This window comes from Lepidochelys kempii, chromosome 2, assembly GCF_965140285.1.
Source record: "Lepidochelys kempii isolate rLepKem1 chromosome 2, rLepKem1.hap1, whole genome shotgun sequence".
NCBI classification, from domain to species: Eukaryota; Metazoa; Chordata; order Testudines; family Cheloniidae; genus Lepidochelys; species Lepidochelys kempii.
In genome coordinates, this window is record NC_136381.1 from 73335315 (window position 1) to 73346988 (window position 11674).

The 11674-nt window shown below is 40.3% G+C and overlaps 1 protein-coding gene across 2 annotated transcripts; it reads right to left on the bottom strand.

The window, feature by feature from the left end:
• Nucleotides 1–5024: 5024 nt before the first annotated feature.
• Nucleotides 5025–10606, bottom strand: PPDPFL (pancreatic progenitor cell differentiation and proliferation factor like). 2 transcript variants are annotated; one of them, XM_073331235.2, is made up of 5 exons: nt 10294–10606; nt 9616–9720; nt 8079–8171; nt 7887–7989; nt 5025–6981 (listed from the first exon to the last, which is right to left on the bottom strand). In XM_073331235.2, the coding sequence occupies exons 2-5, from the start codon at nt 9668–9670 to the stop codon at nt 6969–6971; spliced, it is 264 nt and encodes an 87-aa protein (XP_073187336.2). In that variant the 5' UTR covers nt 9671–9720; nt 10294–10606; the 3' UTR covers nt 5025–6968. The 2 variants fall into 2 exon arrangements, with proteins under 2 accessions (XP_073187336.2, XP_073187338.2); XM_073331237.2 differs by lacking the exon at nt 10294–10606 and having other exon boundaries at nt 9616–10283.
• Between the last annotated feature and the right edge of the window lie 1068 nt (nt 10607–11674).

Consider the following 11674-nt stretch of genomic DNA (forward strand, 5'->3'; position numbering starts at 1 on the left):
TAGCAAAAAGGGTTAGTAAAGAACAGATTTGTATAGAACACCTACATGCTTTAAAAATGTGCTCAATAATAAATGCCATATCTAAGCGCAGCATCCTCACTGTCATCTGTAAGCTCAACAATTAACTGTATAGCTGTTACTGTTGTCAGAAAATCAGTGGGATAACACAGCTCCCATTGAAAAATCAATATAGACTCCCATTGGATCAGGCTCTAAAAATCTCTTATTTGTGTCACAAGTTCTTGATTAATCTCTTGACTACTGTTCAAAAATTATCATCCACATACACACTGCAAAATGGATCAGATACATTCTAATATGCTAGTGATTTCAGTTGCTGCAAAGGACAAAAGGAAATTTTAGTAACCACACAAAATATTTCCAACTACTGCACATCTATCTTGGATGCCCTGACCCACTCCTTTTGCTACCACACAGACTATAAATCTTCAGGCTGTCCTTGTGGAGTCTGCAGCTCGTGCTACACACTAGCAGACAAAGAATATCCCCTCGCACCTGACACGACCAGCCCAGGCATAGCCGGTGGGGGAGATTCTGATCTGAGTTATACAAGTGTAGAAATGGAGTAATGCTGTCCAAGCCATTTGAGTTACTCTGGATTTACATTCATGTACAGCATTTGGGATCAGAATGTAACCCATACGCTCAGAATAGGTGGAGAACAAATGTATTTTACCTAATAACTGTCAGAGACAAAGGGTGTATAAAAAAGTTTGTTCCTCCACCTTTCCCAATATTCTGACTGGATTCCCTCCCCTGTTGTGAATAGCTTCCTCCTCCTATTGCACAGACATATCTTCCTGTGATTATTGAACAGCATATTTCAGATCTGCTACTGCAGGAGCAGTCTAAAATGGCAAGATGACAGAGCACATGAAATTGGATATCCTCTAACACTCAAAGACAAGGCAGGGCACTTGGCATTAACATGGTCAGAATTTTCAGTGGCCAGCTGCCAAACACAATCTGAGAAACATTTTCCAAACAATGTTAATCCTGTTGCAAACTGAAGAGCAGTGAACCAGATTTTCATTTGCAGAGCTATGAGAATGCTAGACACATCTTGCTTCTCCAGAAAGAAAATACCCAATTAGCTATGTCCTGAATGCCCTTTTATAAAGGTTATAAAATATATAAGGGCTGGAAGGACCTCAGGAAGTCATCTAGTCCAACCCCCTGCTCAAAGGCAGGACCAATCCCCAATTTTTGCCCCAGATCCCTAAATGGCCCCCTCAAGGATTGAACTAACAACCCTGGGTTTAGCAGGCCAATGCTCAAACCACTGTGCTATCCCTCCCCCTGAACAGGGGGAATCTCATAAATTAAGGCAGGAATTCTTCTATTTTGTAACATAATTTTGCAGTGTCATCACAAATAGAAAAATAAAAGTTTCTCATTAAAAATATTGGTCTAGTAAAATCCATTAGAGTTTTCCATGTTGTTGGAAGAAGGTATGAAAGACCAATAAAATGAACATCAGTACGGAGAGTGTGAAATTCTTTCTGCAGATGGTAGAAAATACATACTTGCTCTCTCATGTTCACCTTTTTGTCATGCAAATTCATTATTCAGAAAGATTTTGTTGAAGCTTTGCATCAAGGGTGTGAGGGAGACATAGGCAATATGTTCATGTAACTTGTACAAAAATAATCCATACATGGGAACAGTAGTGTAATAACTATTGATCCTCAAAAAAACACCACCCATATAAAACTGCCAGTGCTAGTGAACACTAAAGTAAGATGCCACATAAGTGTCTGTTGCATAAATTACAACACCCTAAAGCTAATCTATCCTAGGCTTCAGATTTGTTGAAGCCTTTCTTTGTTTAGTGTCAAGGAGCCACAAAACTAGCTAGCTTTTATAGTTCCTTTTCTTTTGGGGTTAGTGCATTCTCAGCAGTTTACTGACACAGTAACTCATTAACAATGCAGAATTCATACTGATGTATATGATGCTTTATACCTTAACCAGAAGGCATAGGTGGCATGGCCCTTCTGGGAAAGCTACAAATAAGTCCTGATGTAAAATGTTATTTGTGACAGTCTTTATGACTGCACATGTGCAGAAAAGGATATGCTTATTTCAAACACCTTACACTAGCTCCCTTTGCAGTTTTCTATTGCATTTTCATAAAAACTATTTTAGAATCTTTTTTATTTAAGACTCTTATGCAGAGAACTGTACAAAGAAGGAAACAGAAACTTATATCACGGCAGTAGTTCCCTGCCCCCCTTTAAACTCATTCTCTTATACATAATATGCAACAATGCTATTACAAATACTCTTACAATTTCTGTTTAACAGGCATTTAGATCTTGTAGGGAAAATGCTGTTAGCAGTACAGTGTTTCTTCCAAGTTCTAGCTGTCTACACATTCTGTTAATTAGAACTTGTTTAGGGCTATCTGGTGACTGTCAATATTATTACACGATGTTCCACAATCTGTAGTACTGGAGTTAACACTTCTCAAGTTAAATGCATTAAAACAATGTACTCACTACTTATCCAAGAATAATGTAGAATTGCTAAAACTCAGCCAGTAATATATTTCACACACAAGAACTTAATATCTCTGCAGATTTCCAGGTCTAATATGCACAGCACCTCAACCCTTGTTTTGATGGGGAAAAACCCCTCAAATGTAGGCAAGCAGAAAGACCCTTATATTATGCAGGAGTCAGTCATGTAACCTAATATTAACCTGGGCGATGCTGAGAATGGCATGGAGTTGATATACGATCTGGGAAACCGTATCAGGGTTATGAATTTAGCTGCTCAGAGCTACCATAGCTAAAATGCATTAATAGGGCCTGATCCTTCTCCTGTTGAAGTGAATAGTATTTTTCCGCTGACTTTTGTGATAGCAGCATGTTTGTAAGTATCAGTGCCAAAAAGGGACCTTACAAGGATCAACCAGCTATGCTTTGGCTATTGCTTTTGGGAGGAATTATTATATACCATTGATACTGGAATGCTGGAGGAAAATCAAGATCTTAATTTCAGTTGCCAAGCTGCCTGTCCTCTGAATAAGATCTAAATTAATAGCAATATGCTGACTTAACTTGCATTTCCTATTGAATTTCTCCGCTATTTGTTAACTGTTTCTAGGTGGGTGGCAATAAATGTGTTTTGCAGATTTGATCAAGGGTATGTGTTCTGTTCCATCAATACTTGGGGAAAGTATACAAATTACTTCAAATTATCATCAGTTAGATATGCTCGACTTGATCCTGGGCTGCACTGCATTGCATCATAAAGTGGGCCTAAAGCTGAAGTAGCTGTCCCCAGTTGGCTCATCTTAAGGTAGGAAGCTTTACCAGTGGCATAAAGCAGCTTTAGACTCAGATTTTAAGGCCAGAAGACAGCATCATAATCATGTAGTCTGACCTCCTGTACCTTGCAGGCCACAGAACCTCACCTACCCATGCCTGTAATAGACCAATAACCTCTGGCTGAGTACTGAAGTCCTCAAATTACAGAGAATCCACGATTTACTCTAATTTAAACCAGAAATATTATACTTGGACTTGGAAAGCTTTGACAAGGTCCTCCACCAAAAGCTCTTACGCAAAGCAGTCATGGGATAAGAGGGAAGGTCCTCTCACGGATCAGTACCTGCTTAAAAGACAGGAAACAACAGGTAGGAATTAATGGTCAGTTTTCAGAAAAGAGAGGTAAAGAGCAGTGTCCCCCTGGTATTTGTACTTGGACCAGTGCTGTTCAATATATTCATAAATTATTTGGAAAAAAAGGATCAACAATCAGGTGGCAAAGTTTGCAGATGATACAAAATTACTGTAGATAGTTATGTCCAAAGTAGACTGTGAAGAGTTACAAAGGGATCTCACAAAACTGGGCAACAAAATGGCAGATGAAATTCAATGTTGATAAATACAAACTAATGCACCTTGGAAAATATAATCCTCTCTATACATACACAATGATGGGATCTAAATTAGCTGTTACCACTCAAGAAAGATCTTGGAGTCATTGTTGACAGTTCTCTTAAAGCATCCATTCCATGTGCAGTAGCAGTCAAAAAAAGCTAATAGTGCTAGGAATCATTAAGGGATAGATAATAAAGCAGAAAATATAATCCCACTCTATAAAACCATGGTACGCCAACACCTGGAATACTGTGTGCAGTTCTGGTTCTCCACATCTCAAAAAAAATATCTTAGAAATGGTAAAGGTACAGAGAAGGCCAACAAAAATGATTAAGGGTATGGAACAGCTTCCATATGAGAAAAGATTAAGACAATTGAGACTTTTCAGCTTGGAAAAAGAGACGACTCGGGGGAGAGGCAGGGGCGCATATGATAGAGGTCTAACAAAATCATGAGTGATGTGGAGTAATTGAATAAGGAAGTGTTATTTACACCTTCACCTAGCTCAAGCACCAAGGGTCACCCAATGAAATCAACAGGCTTTAGTTTAAAAGAAACAAAAGGAAGCACTTCTTCACACAATGCAGTCAACTTGTGGAACTTGTAGCCAGTGATGTTGCGAAGGCCAAAACTATAGCTGGGTTCAAAAAAAGAAATAAATAGATGGACCCATCCTCCATGAATAGCTACTAACCAAGATGGTCAGGGATGCAACCCCATGCCCTAGGAGTCCCTAGCCTCGGACTGCCAGAAGCTGGGACTGGACAATAGGGGATGGATCACTTGATAATTACCCTGTTCTGTGCATTCCCTCTGAAGCATCTGGCAGGGGCCACTGTTGGAAGACAGGATACTGGGCTCGATGGACCATTGGTCTGACCCAGTATCGCCGTTCTTATGTTGACCAAGTGACCCATAGTGCAGAGGAAGGTGTACCCCCTCTCCCCTGTGTGGTCTCGGCTCATCTGAACTGGGGAAAAATTCCTTCCTACTCCCACATATGATGACCAGCTAGCCCTGAGCATCTCTGCAAGATCCACCAGCCAGATACCTGGGAAAGAATTCACTGTAATAACTCCAGAGCCCTCCCCACCTAGTGTCCCATCTCTGGCCATTGGGGATATTTGCTACTAGCAGTTGTAGGCAAACTTCCTCTTCCAACTCCTGCACACATTTTGTGAAAAGAAAAAGACAAATTAGGAGAAGATCATCTTCAAAACTTGTAGTTACAAGTCCATATTCTTTTATTTTGTTTTCACTAAGACATTAAAGCAATTTTCCCCTCCTGGTTTTGCTTTCTTTATTTAAACTCCTCCTTTCCTCTCACATTCCTGTTATGATTGTTTCAAAAATTACTTTGAAAGATGACTTCTTTAATTTCTGTTCATGGTCATTTTGTAGATTTTTGCCACAAATTCACATGCAACAGTGACTACCATTTTGTATTAGAGAAGAAACATTTCAGACCTCATAATAATTAAACTTTATTAATATAAAATTTTAGTATAAAAATAGAGTAGCTTATAACATACATTTAAAAATAATCCTAAGATCAAACCATGCAATCATTTTAAACAAGTAAATTGATAAATTGTTTTTCTTATATTTCATGTAATAGAGTTCCAACACACTATTTCTTTTAACAGTTGTCTTCATCCTTATTCTCACCTACCCTGTGTATACTGTCTCAAGCTAGATTATAAATGTTCTGGGGATGGGACTACTTCATTATTTTCTCAAGTGCCATGGACATCTATAGCACTATCTGTATGTCATGATAAAGTTTACATGTTTACTTTAAAAGAATACATTGTTACTTAATACCTGAAGAGCTTAAAAATGTACCAGATAAATTCAGTAAGTGACCTGAACAGACCTGATGCATCATAAAGTTGCATAGAGAAATAGTCCTGAAACTTATGGATATGAAATGCTCAAGACAAATATTTGCAATATCCCCTGCACCTAAGCAATTTTGCTCACAAAACATAACTGCTGTTGTAGAACTGTGCACTGTTAAACTACCATACTTCACACCAGAGAGGGCTTCAATTCATCACTGAGTTAAGTGATTATATTAATAATTCATTTAAGCAGCTTGGGATATGTTAAGAAGGGAAACCATAATTAGTGTAAAAATATATTTAATGGACAGAAATGATTGTGAATACCAGAATTGTGATTATTTAAGGAGTTGGAACTGTCAAAGAGTTCACAACCAATAAGGTTAGTTTATAGAGAGCACTTAATACAAAACAAGAGGCTCTTTAACCAACACTAGAACAAGTAAGAGTAGCATAAAAAAAGTGAAGTATGGCTGCAAATCAAAAGGTCAAAATCCATGAAAGTCAGACTATTTACCAAGTCCTCATGTTCTGCCCTCAAATACTTAGGTGCATGCATGTGAATGAGAATTACACACCTGTATTTAAGGTCAGAATCCATATTCAGCCATAACAAGGGGACAGAGCTTATGATTGTTGTTTAATAGGATTTTCCACAATTAAAGCTATTAACTGTTCTGTAAACTTCCTTCTTAACAGTATGTAACTGCTATACTGGGCATTTGGGAAAGATGTGCCAGATCCATTATATAACAGGAATCTGTTCGCCTGAAACTAGTTTATATCCATTTGATGTCAGCATAGTTGATATAGTAAAATGTAAACTTATGGAAAAATACTACTTACTGAATAGACATTTCAAAACACAAACTTGTCTGTTTTAAGTCACAGCACCCTTGAAAAATTTTAACACGGACAGTCCACAGAAGCTTTTCAACTTACAGAAATAAAACCTAGATAGTCACTGGCCACTTTATGCTGATCTTACTTTTTACCGTCATTTCTTCTAGTGATGCGCGTTAGTCATTAGGATATTAAATCCATTTAATTTCCTTTTAAGCTACTGACAAATCTTTGTGAAATTCTAATTTCTCGCGTGGAAATGAAGTTCCAAGCAGCGTATTTTCTTCACACAGCTGAATGCAGCCATCTGAAAGACCCTGAGCTTTAGAGAAAGGAGTAGTCTGTATACGTATCACTACTGCAGGTAAAGTCAACTTGCAACACTGTAAACAGATAAAGACAAGTTATTAACAGGATAATATCCAGTGTAAACAAAATTATGAAATATGTATTTAAGTCAACTAAGTTAGGGTGAAGAGGAAATGGATATCTAGGTACCCAAGCGTATACTGTTTTAGAGGTTGTGATTTTAAAGTGTAACTTATCCAGGGGAATGGCTGACCTTAAGTTTTTATCTTTTGTATTTTTAAAAATTGTATTAATTTTACTGAACTGAATAGATTTTAACATTTGTATGTATTGTACTGTACTCTATGGCCTCTAGCTAAGACACTATATCAGTACATTTTCTAAGCCTTGCTAGGTAGCCAAGCATTATCTTACAAACATACCAACAAACAAAATATTGCTTTATCACAGGGGTTCTCAAACTGGGAGTTGGCTCAAACTGGGAGTCAGGACTCCTCAGGGGGTTGCTAGGTTATTACATGGGGCCTTGTGTGCTGTCAGCCTCCACCCCAAACCCCACTGTGCCTCCAGCATTTATAATGGTGTTAAATATATAAAAAAGTGGTTTTAATTTATAAGGGCTCAAAGGCTTGCTGTGTGAAAGGGGTCACCAGTACAAAAGTTTGAGAACCACTGCTTTATCACTTCAAGCAATCAGAAAAGTTAAGTAAAGAAAAGTTAAGGTCACTATTCTCTCCTTACTGTAAACTTTTGTATGGACTTGACTAACTTCACTAACAAGAAACAACTGGAAATTTCCACAGGCATTCAGCTGTGACCTTGCATTTCCACTATATTTCACTTAAATCAATACCAAGATATTGTATTCCTAAAGTTGATGTGGAGGGCAGGGCAAAGAGAGGGGTATTCCAATCAGTAAAAGTAAAGAAGAAAAATAAAACAAGTAAATTATCTCAATCATTCAAAAAGCAAGACTTACCTGCTGGTCGATAATGTTTTTCCACTCATATTTGGAGAAGCAGATGTTTCAGAGTGGAAAAAGTTTTTTATCCACCAGCATTTATCAAATAATTCAGGTAACCCTACAAAAGGAGACATAATGGCAGTGATTGGCATTTAATCAAAGTGCCAAAAATGAGAAAAACGTATGTTTGAAAGAAAGAGGCAATACCATGATGGGCTTTTTCCTGGTCTGAGAAGTTCACAGGATCAGAACAGAATGATGAACTGCCTGATGAAACACTGGATTCAGAATTCAATCGAGCTGAGTGTAGAAAACAAAGCAATGGTCTCAAATTACAGAATATACATTAATTCCACACTAAAGATTTTTTCAAGACTTTACAGACCCCCGATGCCTCAAAGACGACACTGTATAGCTAAAGATTAAAAAAAAAAATGTAAGTAAACCTAATATTCCAGTATTTTTATATCCCCATTTCGCTATGGACATTGCATGACAGCGGGATAAATATTTTACAAGTTCACCTACTGCTACCACTTATTCCTCACCAGAGAGGCATGCTGACACGTAATCTGCTGGTGTAACTTTCACTGAAGCTAAATGAAAGTTAAGGCCACAAGATGTATTTTAGGATCAGGCATATATATTGCTATTAATACAAGAGATTCAGTTCTAGAATACTGACCTTTGATATAACTAATAGGAGAGAAAAGGTGGATCTTTTATTGGACCAACGTCTGTTGTTGAGGGAGACAAGCTTCCAAAGACCTGAAGAAGAGCTCTGTGTAAGCTCAAAAGCTTCTCTCTCACCAGCAGAAGTTGGTCCAATAAAAGATATTCCCTCACCCACACGGTCTCTCTTATATCCCAGGACCAACAGAGCTACAACAACGCTGCACATAAGAAATAAGACACATTATACTAGAACTTTTTTTCTCCTTATGCTTTCATAATAAAATTAATACCAATAATGCTTTACATTACAGTGTGTCATCCAAGAATCTCAAAGCATCAGAACATTTTGTCTCAACTACCTGTGAGAGGCATGCAAGTAGCACTTCCCCGTTTTATAGATGAGGAAACAAAGGCATGGAGACATTAAGTGACCCACCCACAAAGGAAGTCTGGAACAGAGACAAAAGCCAAATCACTTGATTCCTAGTCCTCTGCGTTAACCATAAGATTTTATGTAATGACCTACCAAGGACCTCCAGATTTCAAAGCAAAAGTTGCTACAACTTGAGCTAAAGAAGTAAAACTCTACAGTTGGCTAATGTAAGAACTCATATCCACTAGGGATTGGCAAAGAGGGGGACCTGCAACAGACTCATTACACATCCTTCCTTTTGATGTTTATTAATGTCAAATGCAAGTTACACATGCCTCATGAGAAGAAAAAGTCTTTCCTCTTAATATGAGGAAGGAGAAGTAGGAGACTACGTCACAGAAATATACAAGCCCCCTAAAAATTAAGATTATCCCCCCGCCTCCGTAGACAATAACAAAATAAATAGAACAGTCCTCAAACCTACAAAACCCTCAGAAGTGATTTAAACACTGTATAGACAGGTGTTGAAATTTTTTTCAGAATCAGCATCAGTTTTGAGATGTTTCCTATCCAAAGAATGGAGGATTTTCAGCCATGTAACTCTTTCCTTCATAAACAAGAAGAAATTGCCACGAAACAGGAAACATGCACCAGGTTTTGTTTGAAGATTTTTTTTTTTTTTTGTAAACACCTTACTTCTGTAGTACTGATTCTTGGCCAGGAGGCAGCCAGCTGAAGGCACAGATGCCATAGTAAAGGCACGGACTGGGGCAAAAGTCAAGCAGACTGGCTCAGAACAATCTGCAGGAGAGCAACAGAAAAAAAATAAATATGTTGACAATAATGATCTCCAGTGTAAAGTGTCTTTCGCACCAAGGTGCGGGGCAACACCTTTATTGGGGCCCTTCTGATCTTTCGGCTAATTCTAACCTTGATGAAACTCAGCAGATTTTAATTAAATAAACTTCAGATTTATACCAGTGTAAGGGAAGGGGAAAATATGGCCCCAAAAAACCTTAAACGTATAAGGCCAGAAAACGCTTGCAGGTCCTTCCCAATCTGCAACGCATCAGACTTCTAAGGAGCACCAACAGCACTCACTGGGTAACCCAACTTAACGCCCCAGCAGCTATCCTGGCGGCTTGTGCAAAGCAACCGTAAGCATTGCGGCCCAGAGGATTCAGGGGGGTCGGGGCAAAGCAATTTCGGGGGCCCCGTCCATAAAAAAAAGTTGCAATACTATAGTATAGTATAGTATATTGGCCCGGGGCTTCAGGCAAATTGCCCCACTTGCCCGCCCGGGCTGCTCTGACCGTAAGCCCCCAGCCACGCTCCCCGCTGCCTCTGCAGAAGAAGAAATCCTGCTCCCCTTACCTGGATGGCCCACGCTCCCAGAAAGGCTTCCCCCTCTGCAGCGCTGCCGCCCAGCCAGCAAACGGGACGGGGCTCCGGATGCACACGCGAGCCCTCCCCAGCATCAAGCGCCCCTCTGGCTCCGCGCGCGCGCGCTGAGTGGCCCGGAAGCGCGAGGCGGCTGTATATAGAGGAGCCCAGGCGCGCGACTGAAACCCTAGCGGCGGGGCACCTCCCCTGACCCGGTGACCTGACTCAACCCCGGCCCGGGCCAGGCGGGCGGCGTGACATCCCGGCGCTGGGCAGGGGGTGGGCATGCGCACGTGCTGCCCAGCTGAGGAGCCGGGGCGGAGCGCGTGCTGCCCGGGCTGGGAACGTCCCACTAAGGGCACTAGGGAGCTTAGCTGCGCTGCGCTGCGCTGCCCCGGCCTGTGTGAGCGCGGGGCGCAGAGGGCTAGGCCCTAACAGGAGAGAGGGTTGCTGAGGGACAGTCTCCCCCTCCCCCCCAGTCCTTGCAGCTGTGGAAGTGCTGCAAGGAGTGGGGTTGGGCAGGGTTTGGGGGGCGCACACCTCTTACAGCAGGTGGTTCCCGGCACGGAGGGAGGGAGGGTGGAGACAGGGGAGCCACCCCTTCATTCCTTCCTTTTCCCCCTCCCTGGTTGGAAGAGGAGACCCTTCCCGCACAATCACTCCACTGCTGATGATCTCACGCCCAAAAGAGAGGCTTCTAGCTCATCCCCACCCTTTCCCCTAACATTCAGTCCATTTATTGGGGTTGCATGGTGGGGGGGGGGGAGATTAGCCGCCCCAAAGTGCTGTTCAAAGACCTTTGTTTTAAGCAGGCAACGGGGAGAGGATTTGCAGAAGGGAGTTGCCAGCAGTTCTCACAACTTCATCGTGGGTCTTGTGATATGCGATGCGTTTCTCAAAACCCCAGCTTCTGAAATCCTGTGATTAGATAAGAGACTCAGCTTTCATTGAAGAAGTTAGTTTCCAACGCTCCTAAGTGCGGAGAAAAGCTTGAAAATGTGTGGCCAGTGCACTCTAAAGGTTCAGAAACTACATGGCAAATAAAAACAACCCAATTAAAAATTAAGCCATTTATTTTGGGGCTGTGACTCATGGTGTTTTGTTTTTCTTTTAAACATATGGGGTTGGCATGTCTATCTATGTATTTATACCAGGCTCAATCAGTTGGAAAATGCTCTTTGACAAACTTTTTTTTTTTTTGCACAAAATTGTATCAATTTCAACAAATGTCAGTGTTTTTTCTAAAACACTTCTAATTTCAAAATTTGTTATATTAAAAAATGTAAAATCTCAAAATCTAAACAAAGCATTTTGATTTCCAAATATATATATAAATAATTTTGTTTCAGTTTTTTTAAAAAAATGGCTTCTT